Source organism: Malania oleifera, chromosome 8, assembly GCF_029873635.1.
Source record: "Malania oleifera isolate guangnan ecotype guangnan chromosome 8, ASM2987363v1, whole genome shotgun sequence".
NCBI classification, from domain to species: domain Eukaryota; kingdom Viridiplantae; phylum Streptophyta; class Magnoliopsida; order Santalales; family Ximeniaceae; genus Malania; species Malania oleifera.
In genome coordinates this window covers 32,217,216-32,238,580 of record NC_080424.1, presented here as the reverse complement: position 1 = coordinate 32,238,580, position 21,365 = coordinate 32,217,216, and the positions used below count along the sequence as shown (strand labels likewise).

Genomic DNA, 21,365 nt, shown 5'->3' with positions numbered 1-21,365 from the left:
GGTGACTAGGGTTTCAGAGGAGGCAATCCATGGGTTGACGATGGTTTGGTCTTGGCCTAGATCAATTGGTTAAATTGGCTAGTTCTAGTGTGGGCTGGGTTTTTGTTTCTATATGAGGCCCAAGTTTCATTCCTGTTGGGAGATTGCAAGTTAGTTGCTAAAGATGAAATAAACTTGAAGTTGAAAATAATGATTCCTATTCAAATGGGCTCCCATTGAGGCCCAAACTTCTAGCCCGAGTACTCTTGATACTCAGCTGAGAAATGTGCTAGGAAAGGCTTGTATAGCCCGATTAATTTATTTGGAGAAGGTGGAACCATCTACCACACTGCAGAACAGGAATAATGATATGGTGGGTCTTCATGGTTAGGTTTTGAGCAAGGGACAAGAGTTGTTTAGCTATTTATGGGACTTTGGTCGATGCTTCTGTGTTCTTAGTGGATGAGGGTTTCATCAATATACTGGGAAAGGGGGTTGAGATATTCAAAGAAAATTGACTATACGAGGGAAAAGTCTAATGACAAGGGGAAGAAATATGAGAGAGAGATGGTTTATGCAGGTTGGGTGAACATGCGAGGTAAGTTCGATAATAGAAAAACTTCTACGGAGATATGTTGAAAGGAATTTATGTATTGTCAAATTTTTGTTTATTTAAAAGGGAGATACAGATGAAACGATTAGCAAGGGTACGGAGAAGGAAAAATGAGGTGATGTATTAGATAATGATAGCGATGATGTGAGTTTGCCTCTAGAAGTGTCTGATACCTGTTGGATGCTGAAACCTGCCTGACACTCCCCAACATTTATATTACACATCTTGGAAATTAATTTATTTATTTTTAGTTTTGGACACAAGTAAGATACTTTTTGACACTAACATGGCGAGGACACTTCTTGAAGCAAAATGCTGCTTTTTGTTGGCCCCTTTAATTTTGTTGATAAAACCCAAAAATTTTGAGTAGAAGCCAAGAGACTGATGGTTGAGATGTTCTTTGACATAAGAGTGGTTGGACTTTGTAGCCCTAGGGCCATTGTGCCATCATTGTAGAGCATTGTGGGACCTCCTAGCCCCCAAAATTCTTGCCTCTCTCTAAAGCTGTCATTGGTATGCCACTCTGTTAATATATATATATATATTTTAAATTTCTTGATGAGCCATGCGCATTGCCTATCGTCAACTATGCCCTTGAATTGTTTTTTTCAATTGGACTGGTATTTTATAATGTGAATGTAGTCGATGATGATTGTACAATTGTAGTTTATAAAAGGTGCAACCGATAATTGTGCATGAGTGATGCCTATATTTTGTCATCCAAAAGGAAATACGTGTGTATATATATAATTATAATTAATTAACATATCCCTAACATGTCATATCCTTTTTTTTTTAAAAATCGCCATATCCTTGTGTAATTATCATGTTGTGTCCAGGTCTTGTGTTGATATCAGTGCTTCCTAGGTTTGCATGTAATGGCGACTTGCTTTTTGATGAGATTTAGGAAAAATGTGGGTATGTCTCTGAATTGTCTAATTTACTTAGGGATATATCATATCGGCTACCATCTCTACGGGAAGGTTTAGAAAGTATTTCTATATTCGAGGAGGATGGAATGTGTAAAGAGCTATAGTGTAAGGATGGGATATTGCTCTCTCATGTAAATGAGGTTAATGGAAAGGATTTTGATGCTTAAAACATTCATGGATATGATGGGCTTGTGGCAATCTGATCTTGGAGGTAATGGAGTTCATTTGGATGAGGGTGAAGAAAGGTCATTGGGAATCAGAAAATTTAAAGTGCTCGGGCGATTTTTAAAGAGGGATTTTCTTGTTTGATTTCTTTCTTTAAGTTTTTTCTTTGTTTTTCTTTTTCTTGTTTTCTTTTTTAATGAGGTTCATTTGTCCTTTTTTATGTTGTAATCTCTTCTTCCTTTCTTAATATATCTTCTTTTATTATCTAAAAAAACATTCTACCTGAGATTGGGGGGCATTTCTTAACAACTTAAACTCTGCATTGAGTAAATTTAATCTTTTTTTTTTTTAAATTTCTGGAAATCAGTATAGAAAGCTAGGAAGTTAAATTCATGAATCAGAACATGAGATAAAAACCACCATTTTGTTGACAATTGTTTCAATTTTCAAATTAGATAATGCAAATATATATCTGCAAGTGCTTATCTTTTCGCCTTGCTTTTGAAGGGACTAGACCCATGTTATAAACTGAATATTGGTGCTTGGAGCTATGTTGTTCACCTAATGGTTTAACTGCCTTGTGCTGTCATGTTTGAACAGTTCATGCATTACTCAGATATATGTTACATGTGCATGAAAATTGTGGAATGATGCATCTGAATTTTTGGAGTTTATCGTTTAGTCTGCAGCAAGAAATGTGCAACATGACTAAGCTATTAAAAATTGGTCTTTCCATAGACAAGTAGTTGAATGGCTCTCAGTCTATGCAGTTTGTATCAGAAATTAGATAAATGCAAGGGACTTTACCTTTTCAATCACTGTTGTCTTTTAACATAAGGTACATCACGATATTCTTTATTAATAGAAAAAATGTGTAATAGAATTTAGATGTCATTTGTATGAAATTGTCATATTCCTTGCTATCTTTGTTTTTTATACCTTGAGGACATCATGCAGAGAAAAGGGCCTTGTTTTATGCGTGCGAGTCCTCTGGTACTTAGGTCTCTGTTACGTGTAAAATGGGGGAGCGTGTCCGTTCTGAAAATACTTTTCTTCCCAAATGAAATCAGTTCATCAATTTGATTCAATCTTGCATGCTGGCAGATATGAAATATTCCAACTCATGGTAAATCTATACACTGAGAGGTTCATTCAGATGCTTAGACTACTCAGTGACAGGGGAAGTGCACTATCAAATATAGAGATTCTAAAGGTATATTTTTTCAATTTTTTTATTCACTTACAGTTTCTTAATTTGTTAGCATCAACAGTTTCAAACATGTGGGTTTATGTCTAGGCCATTTTACTTTAGAGAGGCAAATGTTGTTTGCAAGTACACTGTGTAGAGATAACATGATTGTATGCCAAGTGTAAACTTTTCAGCTAGTATCAACTGTGTTAGAACCACTCTTCCTTTCTGAGTTTTATGCTATTTGGGTTGGATTACATTACCTTAGGCGCGATATTAGTTGGTTTTGTTATTAGACATGCACACTTTAACAACTGTTAGTCTTGTTGCTTCCTGTTGCATTTGATGAGTCAGCATCTAAATTCACACTTAAATTGAAAAGCTTGATTGTTGGGATTTATATCATGGTGCCTGCTTCTACATGGCCTCTACATTTCCTCTATGCACAAGTGCCATTGTTGCTATTAATTGATGGTTACATGTTTCCAAAGATGATCTTAGGGCTGTTTGGTGTCATTGTGAAAAATTATGGGAATAAATATGGAAAGCTAGGAACTGAATCTAAAACTGAAAAACTAGCAACCTATTGGGTTACTATTTCCAGTACTTATGTTCATTTTTGTCCTTGAATCGAATAACAATTAATAAATATGGTTAAAATTACAGGAGTGCAGAAGAACATAAATTCAATATAAGAACAGAAATCAATTGTAACTATTTTATTTAATGTGTTTTGTAATTTCTTTTTCAAATTTTAGTGCTTCAAGAACAATCCTATTGTGTAGAACAATTGAATGTGTTTTGTTGTTTTTTTTTTCAGATTTTAGAAATCTTATGGATAATGTTATTCTAAGTAAATTTTAAATTCACATTGTCATTTAGTTTTAGTTTTGAAAATTTTTTATAGAATGAATGATTTAATCTACAAAAATCAATACTTATTATAGTACTGGAGCAACAAGTTGCCCCAACTGAAAACCATAAATCCGGTTTTTTAGTTTTTGTGAAACTAACAATAGAAACAGAAAACTAGTAACACAATCAAATGTGTTGTAATAACGTGTTTCTTCACTATACATCAATGAAAACAGAATTAATATCAAATAGCCCCTTACATATCCTGACTCAAACACACACAGAATCATGGAACTTTATTTCAAAAAGACCTAAAGGGGTTCGTAAAACTGCAAAATAGTTTTCGCATGTTGCCTTCAACATTAGTTATTTATGATCAGTTATATTCTGTCACTTACAATTTGTTTTTGGTGTCAAAATTTCAGCTTACAAATGGTTCATGAAACTGCAAAATAATCTTACCATTTTGCCTTCAACTTTGGTTATTTATGACCAGAAATATTTTGTTACTCAGTTTTTTTTTTTTTCCCTTTTTTACCGGGTCATAGTATTTCAGCTTAGAAATTAATTTTGGTTGTATTATTTTCTTGTCTTTCTTTTTCTCTCTTTGCAATTGTGTTATTATAGAATTCTTACTGCTCGCAAATAGGTAACTGGGTGGGTTGTTGAATACCAAGATAATCTGATTGGACTCGGTGTTGACGAGTCTTTGGCTCAAGTTTGTTCTGAGAGTGGTGCGATGGATCCCCTCATGAATGCATATGTTGAAAGAATGCAAGCGACGACCAGGGTAAGGATGTATGACTGTCTTGTGTTAAAATTTGGTGGTCTGATCTTATTTCTCTTATCACTGCTTCTTAATAAATTTTTTTCCCATTTTGCTTCTTTAATATTTTCTAGAAATGGTATCTAAATATTCTGGAGGCTGATAAAGTACAGCCACCAAAGAAAACAGACGATGGAAAGCTATATACACCTGCTGCTGTTGACTTATTTAGGATCCTCGGAGAGCAAGTGCAAATTGTTCGGGATAATAGCACTGATGTAATGCTCTACAGAATTGCTTTGGCTATTATTCAGGCAAGTACAGCTTCAAAGGTGGATGTTTATGGTGAAATTTGGGCCTAGTATGCACAGTACTTACTAGTTTATTATTTCTGAAAATATGATATGATATCCAAAATCCAAATGTTCATTATTTATTCCTAAATCCTCTTGTTGGAGATTAGAGGATTTAGAGATTATTTAATGCACCAACTTACTAGTTTCAAATAGAAGATTCAGGGAAAAAGTCAACCTACTTCATAGCGGTTAATGGTTGTTTTGGTCATTTAGCATTATTAGTATCTGCTAGTATTATGTTGGTAAGTGTGAGTTAGTAAGGGTATTATGGTCATTGACTTGACATGTATTATAAATGGAGGGAGAGACCTGCCACCTGACTTGGTCTTCCATTTTTCCCAATTATTCAACATGGTATTAGAGCATGATTTCTGAATCTAAACCCTAATTGCCTCAGCCACTTTGATGACAGAAGCCTAAAACCCTAACTCTGTTGCATGTCTGCCATCATAGAAGAATTTCCAGCACCACCAAAGGCCTGAAAAACAGCCAGCGGCTGCCAGAAGCCATCACAGTTGCAGGAAATTTCCTGGACGTCACAGCCAGTTTGGGAACTCAAAAACACCTATAGATTTAGAAAAACCAACACCATAGCCATCTACTGACACTGCTGATCTGCCCCCCACTGAATCCCCTCCCCGGAGCACCTCCCAGGTGCCCTCACATGCTGGTTGAAGGTGGGCAGGGCCGATCCCATGTGCTGGCGCCTGAAGGTTATTTCAGGCATGTTTCTGGCCTGAATTCATCCTGCAGTGTGTGAATCCCTATATAAACATATGATTGAAGTTTTTTGTGATGTTTTTTTTTGTCCAAAGATCTCACCTTTTTTAGTTGCTCATGTGCGGCACTTGGTGCCATGAGGCAAGTTTGTTTAAGACATTATGCTTGCCTGTGACCACGTGTCGTGTGCATGAGACGGGTTACCATAATGTAAATAGTAGCATAGGTTTTGTTCATTATGTTTATGCCTTGGTGTAAAGTGGGAGTATGACTCCTTGGTCAGTGTGATGTTTCGTAGTATTAGAGTTAGAATAGCATATAAAGCTTTTTTGGGGGAGGGTGAGTGTTCACCAATCATTGTAAAACTCACTAGCATTTGTAAACGGGTTTAACCTACATGCCTCCCTTCCTAAACACACGTTGCCTACGGATTTGGTGTTATTATGTTGCTTCAACGTTTACTGCGTGATTGTCATTTGCTTAAATGAATTGCTTACTACTTTTGCTTACTTTGCGTTTGATTCTTGTGAATGTGTTCTTGTGGCAAACTGCGGTATACTTTGGGTAACTAGTAAAGCAAGAGTGCTTTAGTTTAGGCCGCGCAACCCTTCACAAGGCGTGAAGTGTTTAACTCATGACAGTTGATATCAAAGCTTGGTTAATTGATACGTGAATTAGGTTACCTTCGTATAGTGGGATTGTGTGAAGCATCGGTAAGGGCCATGCCAACCAATATTGAGAGAATTGAGGTGCTAGAGGCTTAGTCTGAGACAACCAACGATGTAGACTTTGAGATGGCTAAACTTGCTGATCATGGTGATGCATTGGAGGATCATAAAAACCTAAATAGGGTTCTATTCTAGAGATGTTAGGGGATTTCTATACTTTTTTTGAAGCTTTATAGATCTAGTTGGGGGACTTAATTGCTAAGATGAACTTGATGGTTTTTTCTATAGGAAATTCCAACTCTATAGGGATTAGGATAGAGTGTGGAAGAACAAAGGTGTTAGAACCTTGAGCATATGGGGGTGCCTGTGATGCTAAGGAGTTGGGGAACTTCTTGTTTGACATGGAACAGTACTTTTTAGTAGCGAGGACCGATTTAGAAGAGACGAAAGTATCTATGGCGACAATGTACTTGAGTGGTGACACTAAACTACGGTGGGTTACGTAGTACGACGAGATATAGAATGAGTGGTGCGTGATTGATTGTTGGGCAGACTTGAACAGAGAGCTCAATGACCAATTCTTTCCTAAGAATGTTAAACTACGAGACCTCAAACACACTGGTACAAGCATGGAGTATGTGAGAAAATTCTCTACTTTGATGTCATATATCTGAGACATGTCATAGAAAGACAAGCTATTCTATTTTTTGAGGGGTTGAAAGCGTGGGCATGAGAAGAACTTCATTAACAAAGAGTTTAAAACTTTCCTACCACACAGGTTGTCGCTAAATGCTTGATTGACTATGTTGGAGAGAGTTCCATAGTGTCCAAGGAGAGTGGCATGGATGGAAATAGCAGAAAGCCTTTCAAGAAGGGCAAACCCAAAAGTGGGGGCAGTCGAAGGCATCAACTTCAAATGAAGTTTCTTCGTTTCGATATTTTAACACATCTAGTGGTAAGGGGTAAGATGACATGCTTCTTATGTTTAGGTCGTCACAGAGTTGCTATTGCCCTCCCTAGTTGTTGCTCAACGCCTTGCAAGCTTCCATTGTAGAGGGGGCACAAGGAGATGATGAGAATGAGGAGGAAACCCCAAAGACGGGTGCAATGCGCTTACTTAATGTGTTGGAGAGGTAGGCAAACTAATATGAAGTTACCCAAGTGGAAGGGTTAATGCTTGTGGATCTGCGAATCAATGGGAAAAGTACCTTGCTATGATGGATACTGGGGCTACCCATAGTTTTGTCTCACAGGCAGAATCGCATAGATTCAACTTGAAATCACAGGACTTAGGATGCATGAAAGCAGTTAACTTCGCAACTTAGCCTACTTTACTAGTAGCCAAACAAGTGACCGTGAAGCTTGGTTAGTGGGCAAGACATGCAAATTTTGTAGCCGTGTTGATGGTAGATTTTAAGGGATACTTGGATTGGAATTTTTTAGGGAGACTTAAGGTAGAATTGATGTCGTTTTCTAGTTCCCATTCTCTGATGGGAGATACCCTTGCATGATGAAAGCAGGTGCGAATAAAGGGGTCAATGAGAAGTTCCTCTCAGCCATGTGACTTAAGAAGTGTTTATGGAGGGGTGAACAAATATATCTCGCCACATTCATCATGAATGAAGAGGTGGGCCAAGGGAAAATGCGTACTGCCATCCAAGCTGTGTTGGATGAATATAAAGTTGTGATGCCAGACAAGTTGCATTACATCTTGCCTCTATGGCAAGATGTGGAGCATGAAATCAAGTTGTTACTAGGGGTGAAGCTTCCTGTTAAAGGGTTATGTTGAATGGTGCCTCAAAAGTTAGAAGTGTTGAGGAAGCAACTTGATGAGTTATTGGAAGCGTACCATATACTTCCTTCCAAAGTTTCATTTTGAGCATTGGTGTTGTTTTAGAGGAAATGTGATGGGAGCAAGCAGATGTGTGTGGACTACTGCATGCTTAACAAGGTGACTGTGCACAACAAGTATTCCATTCCACTTATTGCTGATTTGTTCGATTAGCTAAGTCATGCTAAGTACTACACCAAACTTGACTTGCGTTCAGACTACTATCAGGTAAGGATAGCAGATGGCGATGAGTTGAAAACTACTCATGTGATGTGGTACTGGGCGTGTTGAATTCTTGGTGATGCCCTTTGGGTTGAAGAATATGCCAAAGGCATTCTGCACACTGATGAACTAGGTATTATAAGCATGTTGACAAGTCATGGTCTTAAATCGCAGTCGCAAATAACGTTGCATAATGGTCTGGTGTTGTAAGATGCAGGAGACGGGGGTGTTACGTAGTGGGAAGTGATCATAACGGTCATGAATTTTTTTCATGCATGCACAACCATGCCAAAATTGAAGAATAAGGATGAAATCCATTAATACATGTTTTTTAATGAATTTTGACTGCTTTTATTCAACCGAAAAATACTTTTTAATAGGCATTATGATTTTTATATTAATTTTAGTGTGCTGTTTACAAAAAGTCATAAATTTTTTTTCTTTACACTACTTTAATTGGAAAAAAATGTAGAAATGTAATTAAAATGAAGAATTAATTAATTAGAGGCATAAAATTACTAGAAATGAGTCAATATACACATACATGAATTTGAAAATTGATTAGCATCAGTAGTTGAATGCATGAATACAATATTACGATATAGCACATGTCACCAGCAAAACGAATGGCGTGGAGGGTCTTCATAATCTGCATCTCTATTTTGAGATTGGGATTGTGAATTATCTCCCCACCCTTGTGGAAATACATAGCTGAATATACCCATGCTCACGTTATTTTGATGTTGCTCCTAAAAATCTATCGGTGGCGAAAATCCAATAGATATAGATGGTGCATAATCTCCTCCTTGACCATTTCCTAGATAATATCCATATGTTGGGGCTAGGGCTGGCTCTGGGTAGTGTGTAAAAGAAGGCTCACTAGACCTTGACCAACTAGGATAAGGATGATATGCCTAATATGATCATAGTGTTGAGGTTGTGGATATGTTGGATGATAATTGCTATCATGAGATCCATATGATTGTGATGATGAATCATCAAAATCAAAGCCTCCAAAACTATGAAGCATACCATATGAATCTTCAGTAGAGTCACGATCTCGTTGTTGGTGTCTTCGTCTAGATTGTGCACCATGAATCCCACTAGGCCCCCCACTAGTGGCACTTCTCCTAGGTTTTGAAGATTGGTACTTAGGAGGAATACCCAAGTCATAATTTTTGAGTATCATGTAGTCCATAACGACTAGGAGGATATATATACCCTACAAATGATGCCCTTGTGTTATACCCATAATCATATTTTGCACCACCATCACCACCACCATCAGCCCTAGCCCAAGCACCACTACGACCATCATCATAACTTGGTGGACCCAAACCAAGATTATCATCACTCTGTATACGTTTAGGACTTGAACTTGAATCATGCACATTTATTCGTGTTTGATCTCCTTCTGCCCAACCTCTTCATCTTACCAATTTGAGTTGTCCCGAGCGTTGAGTAATGGTTTCTCTCTTTCCTCTTAACCATGGACTCAAAGGATCACCTTCTTTGAAAATATAGTCCAAATTGATGGGGTGGAAACTATCTTCAATTTCTTGTTGGCTTTTCTCATTGTGTGTCTAAACTTTAACCCCATGTTGTAATGCATGAAAACAAGTTTTGTAGTGCCATGTACTTCAGTCTATTTCTTATGTTTGTATGGATGAGACTAAAGGTGCACCCATCATGCTCACAGTTCAAAAGCTGATGTGGTCTTGCTAAGAACTCTGATTGCTATTCTTTGGAGCTCAGGAGCACACATGCCGTATTGAATCCACCATTTAGCTGCATTGAATAATTGAAGAAAAGATATGTCAATATGGTGTATTTTTGAAAAGTCAAATTTGAACATAAAAATGGCAAAATAGATAACTATTTAGCTACATTTACCAGGATTTGTTTGTTTCACCGTCCTTTCTGCCAAGGGGGTTCCAAATGTCTCTTGCCTATCTTGATATAGAACCAACTTATAAAGGATGATTGTAAAGTATGATTAATTAATCAGGTATATATATTATAGAAAGTATTACAGAATACTAAAATAATACATTATTCAATAGTACCAATACTTACTTGACTAATAGTCGAATTTTAGTGTCTATATCGGGAACCAGCTTGGTTATCACTTTTTTAACCCCAACCATGACTTTTATAGCAAACTTAAAAGAGGGTGGGGCACCATAAAGAAATTGGTGGTTCAAAAAATATCCTAAATTCAATTTACTAACATACAACAACAAAAATAACAAAAAAGTCAAGCCTAAAGTCCCACTAGGTGGGGTCGGCTATATGAATCCACTTCTGCCAATTTAAGCGATCATAAACCATTTCTTTTGACAGATATAGGGATATTAAATCCTTACTATCTCTTTCCAAGTTATTTTAGGTCTACCCCTACTCCTTCTATTGCCCTCCACAGTAACTAACTCACTCTTCCTCATTGGCGCACTATGTGGCCTACGTTGCAAGTGTCCATACCATCTGAGTCGTCCCTCCCTTATTTTATCTTCTATAGGAGCTACACCCAACTTACCGCAAATATGTTCATTCCTTAATTTATCTTTCAATGTTATACTACTCATCCATCTAAGTATTCTCATCTTGGCAACTTTTACTTTTTAGATATTTTGTTTCTTTTTTGCCCGACATTCTGATCCATATAGCATAGCTGGTTGTATAGATGTCCTATAAAACTTCCCTTTTAATTTTAAAGTTATTCTATGATCACAAAGCACACTTGAAGCACTTCTCCATTTTACCCAACCTGCTTTAACTCTATGCATTACATTATCTTCAATTTTTCCTTTAGCTTGCATAATAGATCCAAGGTATCGAAATCTATAAGTGCTATCTATTTCTTCATCATCAAGTTTAACTTTATCTTTCCAATATTCCTCCTACCATTATTGAAATTACATTTCATATATTCTGTTTTATTTCTGCTTACCCTAAAGCCTCTAGATTCCAAACCTTCTCTCCATAATTCTAACTTAGCCTCTACTCCGCTCCTAGTGTCATCAATTAATTCTATATCATCTGCAAACAAAATACACCATGGAACCTCATTTTGAATACTCTTAGTCAGTTGGTCCATCACTAAAGCAAAAAGATAAGGGCTCAAAGTAGATTCTTGATGTACACCTATGGTGATTGGAAATTCTATAGTTTCTCTATATATAGTCCTCACACTAGTCATTACTCCATCGTACATATCCTTAATGACATTAGTATACCTACTGCATACGGCCTTTTTTTTCCAAAAACCACCATAGAACTTCTTTAGGTACCTTATCATATGCTTTCTCTAGGTCAATAAATACCATAAACAAGTCCCTCTTCTTTTCCCTAATCTTTTCCATTAATCTTCTTATAAGATATATAGCTTCTGTGGTAGATCTCCTAGGCCTAAAACCAAATTGATTCTCTTTTGCTATCTTTTTAATAGAGCTAGCTAATCTACTTCATAGAGTATTTGTATCTACCTCATCCTCTATAGTCCAATACCCATCTTTGATCATTTTATCCTTCAATTTTATTATATTTTCTCCCTTTAGGTTCCACCACCTACTTCTCTTACATTGGTTTATTTTATCATTTTTCTTCCTATCCAACACTATGACTCTATGTTGTGTTGTTAGGCTTTCACTTGGAATAATTTTACAATCCTTGCATGATAAACAATCTACCCTCCTAGTTAAAAGAAAATCTACTTGACTTCTATTTTGTCCATTTTTAAAGGTTATTAAGTGTTATTCTCTCTTTTTAAAGCAAGTATTCATTATAATATAATCATATGACATAGTGAAGTTTAAGATCATCTCCTTAGGCTCTTTTTTGTTTCCATATCCATTTCTTCTATGTATCCTCTCATAACCTTTGTTATCCTTTCCAACGTTTCCATTCAGATCTCTTCTTATGAATATTTTCTTAATCCTTTGTATGCCATTTATAATACTATGCATATCTTCTCAAAATTGTCTCCTAAGATTTTTTGCTAAACCTACTTGAGGAGAATAAACACTAATGATATTTATTATCTCTTGGCCTAATACCATTTTGATTTTTATAATTATCCCCTATTCTGTTTACATCAATAACACTATCTTTTAAGTTTTTGTCTACAATAATTCCTACTATATTCTTATGTTTTTATTTTCCAGTGTACCAAAGTTTTAATTTTGATTTATCAATTTTTCTAGCTTCCTTCCACACCCACTTAGTTTTTTGAAGGCAAATTATATTAATTTTTCTTCTAATCATTGTGTCCGCAATTTCCATGCTTTTACCTATAAGTGTCCCTATGATCATATAATATTTTGCATAATTAATAGTTGCAATAATAAGAAATTGTATTTTATTTCACTTACTAGCTGCTTGCAAGTCGTGGTGCAATTGAAAACTTCACCGGTTATCAATAATTTTCCAATAATCTTTGTAGAACCGACAGTCTTTCTGAATGGCCAACCTTGCTTTATCATTTGAATCGTATATGAAACGCATGGTTGGTTTTTTATCGCTATCGACCAATTTAAGAACTTTCACTAAGGGTTCTTATACTTTAATTATGTCAAAGGCTTTTTGCCGGAACTCTTTCCCTAAGATAATATTTTTTGCGTCATATGCTGGGCTTGATTTTGCCATCCCATACCTTGACTTTTTCCAAGCATTAGATGTGAACATTTCCCTGAATGTTTGTTTATGTCTAACAATAGTCTCTAAGGCAACAAAGTTGGTGCCAAATCGAGTGATGGCAGGGTGAAGAAATTCTCTATTGTTTGTGAATTTCTTCATGAAATTCACTGTCCATGTGTGATTGTAACTAAATGAGATTATTGCTTTTGCATCTTCTAAGACTTTCTTCACATTACTTTTCTTACCACTGTATTCAAGAATAAGGTCTATACAATGAGCTGCGCATGCTGTCTAGTAGAGATTTGGCCTCTTTTGCATTAATAATTTTTCTCCAGCTTTCATTGCAGCTTTATTATCAGTCATTACTTGAATGACATTTTCCTTTCCAATCTTTTGAACAAACTCGTCCATTAATTGAAATGAAATTATGCATTTAATAATTATTGTTATTACTACCTAATTAAAAACATACAAGTCTATAATACTATTTACATGTACGATTAAAATTAGAAATTATCATAAATAATATTCAATTGTTTGGGTTGGCACATCAGCGGCATCAACTAATTTATGAAACACGGTGCCTCTAATGGTGAACTAAAAAGCTTATTATATGTTTTTAGGTTGGTCCTGAACAACCAGTACACATAATGGTTACATGTTTCTCCTTCCAAATGCCAGCAAAAGAAGATATGTAATCTTTCATTTTCCGATACTCTTGCTCCGAATAAATTTTTGATATCTTATAGGGTGATGTACCCTTCACCTCCTTTCCTACCTTTGTAGCAACATCTGTCATAGGTTGCATAAATGGAGAGTCGACTACATTTGCTAGAATTCAATTATAAATTAGGAATTTTCCAACTACTTTTCGTAATTTACTTCTTAAACCTTTCGGTAGCTTAGTTTATTTTTGGTTGTTTGGCACTCTTGCTTCTTGATAAAATAAGATCCATTGCCCTTAGTCTAGCTTTAGGGGCATCGGGATAGATCCATTGTTGTCCACTACCTCCTGCTTCTCGGACGCTATGCGATTGAGCTTTACTGAAACCACTGACACCACCACTACCAGAGCCTTCCCCTTATAATATTACCCTTCTGTAGTAGTTCTTACTTGAAATCTCTGTCTCTCTTCCCATTGTTGTTATGACCGTATGTTTTCTTCTCGAGCAAATCTCAATTCTTTTTTCTTTTGAGTCTTCTTGATCGCTTAAATTCCCAAGATCCACTCTAATTTGAGCTTCCACTTCTTCTTAGCATATTGTTGCAAATGTTTCATTATTTGTTCTCTTGTGTGGTAACATTCAAGCATCCAACCACTTGACCTTTTTTATATGCCAAGTGTTATTTCAAGCATGTAATACCTCCATTAATTATCTTCCCTCACAACTTACACATAATAATATGTTTGTTACCGTCTACCAAAGTACCAAAATGCTATCTAATGTCCTCACTAGGTAAGTCCTCATTTCCTTTCTTCTCACGTGGCATCTTGATATACTTGATTTGATGATCTCTATACAAAAGACACAGAAAATACAAAGTTAATAGTCCTTATAGAAGAATGAAAGATATAGTATAATTAGTAAGTACTAAATAGTCCTTCTAATTTTAATATTTATTACATAAAAAAATATATTCTTTAGTTAAAAATTATTAGTATAGTCTAGTAGACTAGTAGTACTCAAGTACTCAATAGTATTTTTTAACTTTCTTTTAAAATAAAGCAACTTACTAACTAAATATTTAATATTTTTTAAGTTGCTTAAATAAAATAGTACTCAATTACTCGTAGCATTTTTCACCCTGTTTAAATAAAATAAAACAACGTAATGACTAAATAAAATAGATAATTTTTTTAAATACCTTATAATTTTAATTATTTTTTTACATAACATATAAAATATACTTTGTATAGCTTTGTAATTTTAATTGTTTTTTACATAACAGAGAGCAGGCAAATGCTATTTGAGCTTTCTATAGCTTTCTCAGTTATTGACTATTTAATATTGATCACTGAAGACCAAATTTCGAGCTCATTACGAGCGACTCTGGTATTTATTCAAAATATTTGAATAATTAAAAATTTAAATATTAGATATTTCATCTATTAATAAAATAGAGTTATAAAATAAGAAAAAATGTTAATTGTTTGTATATAATATATTTATTTGAAGACCCTAAAATTTATTTCTCAAATCTTTGCAGCTAGATACTTATTCAGCCTACTTGAACTGCCCAAGTCCTTAATCCTATCCCTAAGCTTAATATAATATATCAATAACTACTCGAGATAACTATTAACTAATATATAAATAATATAATCTAAATAAATACTCAAACTATTAACTAAACAACAAAACAAAAGAGAGAAAAAAAAGAAAAAGAAAAAGGAAGTATACCTAAAGAGTGAGCTAGTGGAGAAGAGTGCACCTGGAGGAGAAGAGGAGTGTCAAAGAGTCCAAGACTCGTGGACTAGTCAGCGATAGCCTCTGGTCTAGTGGGCAGAATTGGCAAAGGGAGCTAGGGGTGGCGGCTTGGCATGACTCGCGGGCTGTTGCAGGGCTGCTTGCCACTGCCATATAGGCCAGGAGGCTCCATCAAGGGTTTTGAGCACTGGAGGGGGGGAGATCGAAGCCTCCTAACTCGATTTCTTCCCAAAATAATCAATGATGGCTGAAAATTTCCAAGAAACTGGAGAAATAGAGGAGGGGGGAAGTGCTAGCCTATTGCAAATGAAGGATTTCTTCTTCTTCTTTAGCTTCAAAGTTCAAACAAAAAATCAAAGGTAAAATTTCTTTATTTAAAGCTTTGGAATGGTATATTTGCCATGGATGAGTGGTTGGGAGAGGGAGAAAGAAGGGAATCGTGAGAAGGATGTGTGAATTGGAAAGATAGGAGCTGAAATACATTGTCGACTGCTGTAACGGTCCATAATGGACTGTAACAAATGTCATGGACCGTTACGGCAGCATAACGGCTGTTATTGCCATTAATTTTCCTCCCCTAACAATATTGGTCTGTAATAATTTCGGTGGTCTGACTTTACGTTATGTGACGGCTGTTACGCTACGTAATGACAATTATTTAAAACCATGTGACAGGTTTGTCGTGGTATACTTGGATGACATTGTTGTCTATAGTACCGCTTTGGAGGAACAAGAAAGCATCTATAGAATGTGTTCGGTAGGCTAAAAGAGAACAACCTATATGTAAATAAAGAGAAGTGTGCTTTCGCTCAGAGGTGAGCGAGCATCAAGTTCCTCTGTCATGTGATTAAGTTAGTTTGTATCCAGATGGATATGGAGAAGGTCAGAAGTATTCAATACTAGAAGATCCCAATGATAGCGAAGGATCTACATTATTTTCTTGGCTTGCTTACTATTATTGCAAGTTTGTGGAGGAGTACTCAGGAGAACTGCTCCATTGATAGAACTGTTGAAGAAGGATCATAGGTGGAATTGGACTTAGAAGTGCTAGGCAGCCTTTGACAACTTGAAAGAAGCCATGATGTGAGATTTGGTACTTGGTTCTTCTAGACATCGCGAAGCGCTTCGAGGTACAGACAAATGCATGAAACTATGCCCTTGGTGGAGTCTTGTTATAGGGTGGGCTTCTGTTGCGTGTGAGAGCCATAAGATTAATGAAATAGAGTGGAAGTATGCAGCTTAAGAGAAGGAGATGCTAGCGGTGAATCGCTGATACATTGACTTTGCGTGCGGTGGAATTACCTCCTTGGGTCGAAGTTTGAGGTTAAAACAGATAACTCGACTGTCAATCACTTCTTCACACGACCTAAGTTATCAACCAAGCTGGCCCGTTGACAAGAATTTTTGGTGGATTGTGATTTCTCATTGGAGCACAAGGTGGGGTAGATGAATCAAGTTGCAAATGCACCGAGTAAGAAGGATGAGTTTGTGGCCCTAAAGATGGTAACATGCATGGAAGTAAGGTACCAAAATAATGCCAGAGCGCATTGAGGAGAACCCTATCAAAGATCTAATTGCCTAAAACTTCATGAATTTGGTGGAAGAGAGAACAAACTCTTTGTGCCTTAGGCTGGAGACTTGAGGAAGACATTTCTTAGAGTGTCATAACACCATGTGGGTAGGCCATCTAGGATGACATCGCACTTTGGCATTGTTAAAGTAGAGGTATTTCTGGCCACACATGCTTGATGAGGTGGTCTTGCTGCCCCTGTTCAATTTTTTTTTTTTAGAGAGAGCAGATATAACGATATAAATCAAATTGGGTGATGATAAGAAGTCAAATCCAAGAAACTACATCAACAAAACTATTGCCTGACGTGACATTGCCTTGAAGAGCCTAATTGTTGATACTTATCCCGAGAGTAAAGGAGCTTTTTTGTGTGTCTCATCCCTTAGCCTCCAAAAAAAGACTCAATCATACGATTTGACTGTACGCGAACATGTCTCACTAGTAACAAGGTCTTAAATTTCAATTTTGACTCAAATTTTGAATCTTCAAAAGTATGGGAATTTCGATGAATATTTCAAATTGAATGTCAATTTTAATTCCTATTTGAAAAAATGACGGAAATTAGTAGTAAAGCATGGAATTCTTTGTGCAACTTTAGAAATGGTTAACAAACATAATAACGTAAGTTTTAGGACTAATATATTACAAGTTAAGTACACCTATGCTGTGTATGAGGTGGAAGAGTTGTAATATAGTATGTGTATCAAACATATTTGTAAGATAATGTGCATTAAACATATTTAGTTGATACAAATAAAATTCATAAATCATTAAAATATTGTTTATTATACAAATAATGGTAATTTAGTCATGAATGGTTATATAAAATGTTGTTGTAAATTTGTTTTTTCATATAATTTCAAAGCACTTGTAGTAATCTTTTGTTTGATAAAAATAAATAAAATAAATTAAGAAAAAAATTTCACTTCACTCCTAAATCTCTAATTTGGATTCTGAGGAAATTTCATTGCATGATTAAAATTTCGACAAGTTTTGCTAAAATTTCAAGATTTCGATAAATTTCGGCTGATTTGTTGAGATTTCAATGGAAATTTTGCAAAATGGAAATCAACTTCCATTTCGATTTCGAGGGTGATGGAAACCAAAAATTTCTACGAGAATTTTGACAACTTCTTAGAAATTTAAGACCATGCCTACTAGCAAGACACGGTGGAGCGGAAGAAGATTACAAGGCTGTTGGAGCCTCTTCAAGTACCAACGGGACCTTGGAGATTGTCTTGCTTGACTTTATAGAGTCAAAGACGTAGGGTCTATGCTCATGGTAATATGTATGTTTTTAAAGTATGATGCTCTCATACGTACACCAAAGTATTGTTTGAGAGAGGAGGCAATACAATTATTTTTCAAACATATTGTTTTTATTGGGGTGTTCCTCAGTGCATTGTCAGTGAGCGAGACTTGAGATTCATAAGGATTCTAAGCAAAACTTTTAGAATCTTCGGTTCACAAATTGATGTCTCTTCGAGCTACCACCCACTAACAGATGGATGAATGGAGAGATTCAACATACTACTTGAGGATTACTCCATTGCATCACTGTCAACTAGAGGAATTGAGTGCATTTACTTGACGTGGCTTAATTATGTTTCAATGGCCAACAGAGCTCACAACCAACGAGAATGCTTTTGAGCTAGTAATAGGCCGAGAATTGCTATTACCTTATATAGTGGATGAGTTGTACATAGGAAAGAGTCAGAGAGTATACATATTCATCAAAGAATGGAAATAGAATGTAGAGATCGCCTGATCTTATTTGGAGAAAGATTCCATGTGGATGAAGAAGTGGGCAAGTAAGGGACAAAGACGTTGCTCTTCAATCTGGGTCATTTGGTGCTTGTTAAGCTCCATCCAGAATAGATCAAATGACTACTAGGTCGAGATGGGAGACTTCTTTGCATGTATAAAGGAACAATTCCTATCTTGGCTAAAGTCGGGAAGACTTCTTACAAGGTTGATTGTTTGGGTTGGATCAAGGTGCATCCTATGTTTTACTTAAGCCACCTCAAGCTATTCAATGCTGACATTGAAGATCCAAGCAGGAGTTGGTCAACCAGAGCACCATTGAAGGCAGCATAACTTGACAGAAGAGAAGTTGAAGTTATCTTTGTAGACAGAGAGTTCACTTCATCAAGGAAGAAGCAACATGAGTTCTTAGAAAAGTGTAAAGGCCTTGGAGGTGAAGAAATTAGTTGGATGTTAGTTGGAGACATGGAGCCATTTGTGGATAAAGTTAAAGAGTACTTAGCATCTAAGTCTGCGAGGATGTTGACCGAATAAATGGGGAGAATGTTACGAGCCAACCTTGTTTAAGGTGTTATGCTTGCTTGTGACTGCTTGTCTTGTGTGCATGGGATGGGTTACCATAATGTAAATAATACAATAAGTTTTATTCATTGAGTATGTTTACACTTTATTATAAAGTGGGAGTATGACTCCTCCGTTAGTTTGATATTTCCTAGTGTTAAAGTGAGAATAACATATAATCTCTTTAGGAGAGCGCGAGTGTTGATCAATCATTGTAAAACACACTAGCATTTGTAAACATGTTTAGCCTACTTGCCTCTCTTGCTAGACACATGATGCTTGTGGAGGTGTTAATGAATTAATTTGCTTCAATATTTATCGCATAATCATCACTTTCTTACATTAATTGCTTATTACTTTCGGTTACTTTGCTTTTGTCTATTGTCAATATGTTCTTGTGGTTAAACCACAATATACTGTGGTTGACTAGTTAAGGAAGAGTGCTTTAGCTAGGCAGCCGGTCCTTCACAAGGTGTGAAGTGTTCGGCCTATGACGCCTAGGGCGTGATTGTTTGATGCTTCCAAAAACTGTTTGTCAATGTTTATTAAGGTCATTGGGGCCTAAAATAGTGGTATTTGCTGTGTTTGTGACTGTTCTCTCTGTGCTTGTGGTTTGCATTGGTCGTTAAGGGTTGTGTGTTGGGATGGAGTCCATGAATTCCAAAAGCATGTTGTTCGTTATGTATTTATAACATGCTTCTGTTTTGGGGTTGGGTGTGTGTTGGGATGAAGTCCCCAAATCCTAAAAGTGTGTTTCTCTCATTAGTCACTTGTTTGGGTAAATAACATACTATGACTGTCTTAGAGGAGGAGTATTCAAGGTTCTTGTAGTATCGGGCTTCTCAACAAGCATCTCATCTTGTTGCATCTTTTAGGGAGCTTTCTGTGGGGGTGGAACTGCAATATGGCTATTGAGAATGTTAAGGAGCTTTTTGTGGAGGTGGGGTGTAGTGTTCTGGATTGGCTACTGTCCTATCTTGGGTTTCCTTTGTGGGGTAACCCTAGATCTACTAGTTTTTGGGATTCTGTCGTGGAAAGGGTTTCTAAGATATTGGACGGGTGGAAAGGCGCTCTTTTCTCTTTTGGTGGTAGAGTTACTCTTATCGAGGTTTGTCTTTCTAGTATCCCTCTATATTTTCTCTCAATTTTTAAGATTACGGTGGTGGTTGCTAATAAGATTGAGAAGATTATGAGGGATTTTTTTTGGTCGGGTGTAGGGAGTAGTAGGGATCATTTGGTTAGTTAGGGAGTGGTGGATAGGTCTAAATAGGAGGGTGGTTTGGGTATTGGAAATTTGGTGTCTAAAGACACAACTCTTTTCGCTAAATGGTTTTGAAAGCTTCACTAGAGAATTCCTCTTTGTGGCATTTTGTTGTTGAAAGTAAGTATGAGTTAGATGAGAATGGGTGAGATACTTATTTGAGATATAGATGTTCTTTGGAGAGTTTGTGGAAAGCTATCTCTCAGAGCCATTCCCTCTTCATTCCCCATATTATGTTTTTGGTGGGTAAAGGTAGTAATATCCGGTTTTGGAAAGATCCTTGGTTGGGGAGTGTAGTTTTATCCACCTCTTTCCCACGCCTTTTCGCCTAAGCTCAAGGTAGGATGAGTCTATTTCTTCTTTTTTTGTTGATTCGGGTGGTCCTTTGCCTGCTTGGGATCAAGGTCTTAAATTTCGATTTCGACTCAAATTTCAAAGCTCCAAAAGAACGGAAATTTCAATTTCGATTTTGATTTGAAAAAATAACGGAAACTAGTAGTAAAACATGGAATTCTTTGTGAAACTTTAGAAATGGTTAACAAATATAAGTTTTAAGACTAATATATTACAAATTGAATACATCTATGTTTTGTATAGGGTGGAAAAGTTGTAAAATAGTATGTGTATCAAACATGTTTGTAAGATAATGTACATTAAACAAATTCAGTTAATGCAAATGAAATTCATAATTCATTTAAATATTATTTATTATACAAATATTGATAATTTAGACATGAATGGTTAAATAAAATATTACGATAAGTTTATTTTTTCATATAATTTCAAAAGCACTCGTGGTAACCTTTTGTTTCAATGAAATAAATTAAGAGAGAAATTTCACTTCACTCT

The 21,365-nt window shown here is 36.1% G+C and overlaps 1 protein-coding gene across 9 annotated transcripts in view; it reads left to right on the top strand.

Annotated features, from left to right (window-relative positions):
- LOC131162092 (exocyst complex component SEC6) overlaps positions 1-21,365 on the top strand; it is a 146,660-nt gene that overhangs the window by 61,953 nt on the left and 63,342 nt on the right. For all 9 annotated transcript variants that reach the window (XR_009138679.1, XR_009138680.1, XR_009138677.1 and 6 more), the window contains 3 exons: positions 2,794-2,902; positions 4,383-4,523; positions 4,634-4,813. Coding sequence is in view for 5 of the 9 variants with exons in the window: in XM_058118240.1 (XP_057974223.1) it covers positions 2,794-2,902; positions 4,383-4,523; positions 4,634-4,813 (430 nt within the window). In the remaining 4 variants the exon portion in view is untranslated. The remainder of the gene's footprint in view (positions 1-2,793; positions 2,903-4,382; positions 4,524-4,633; positions 4,814-21,365) is intronic.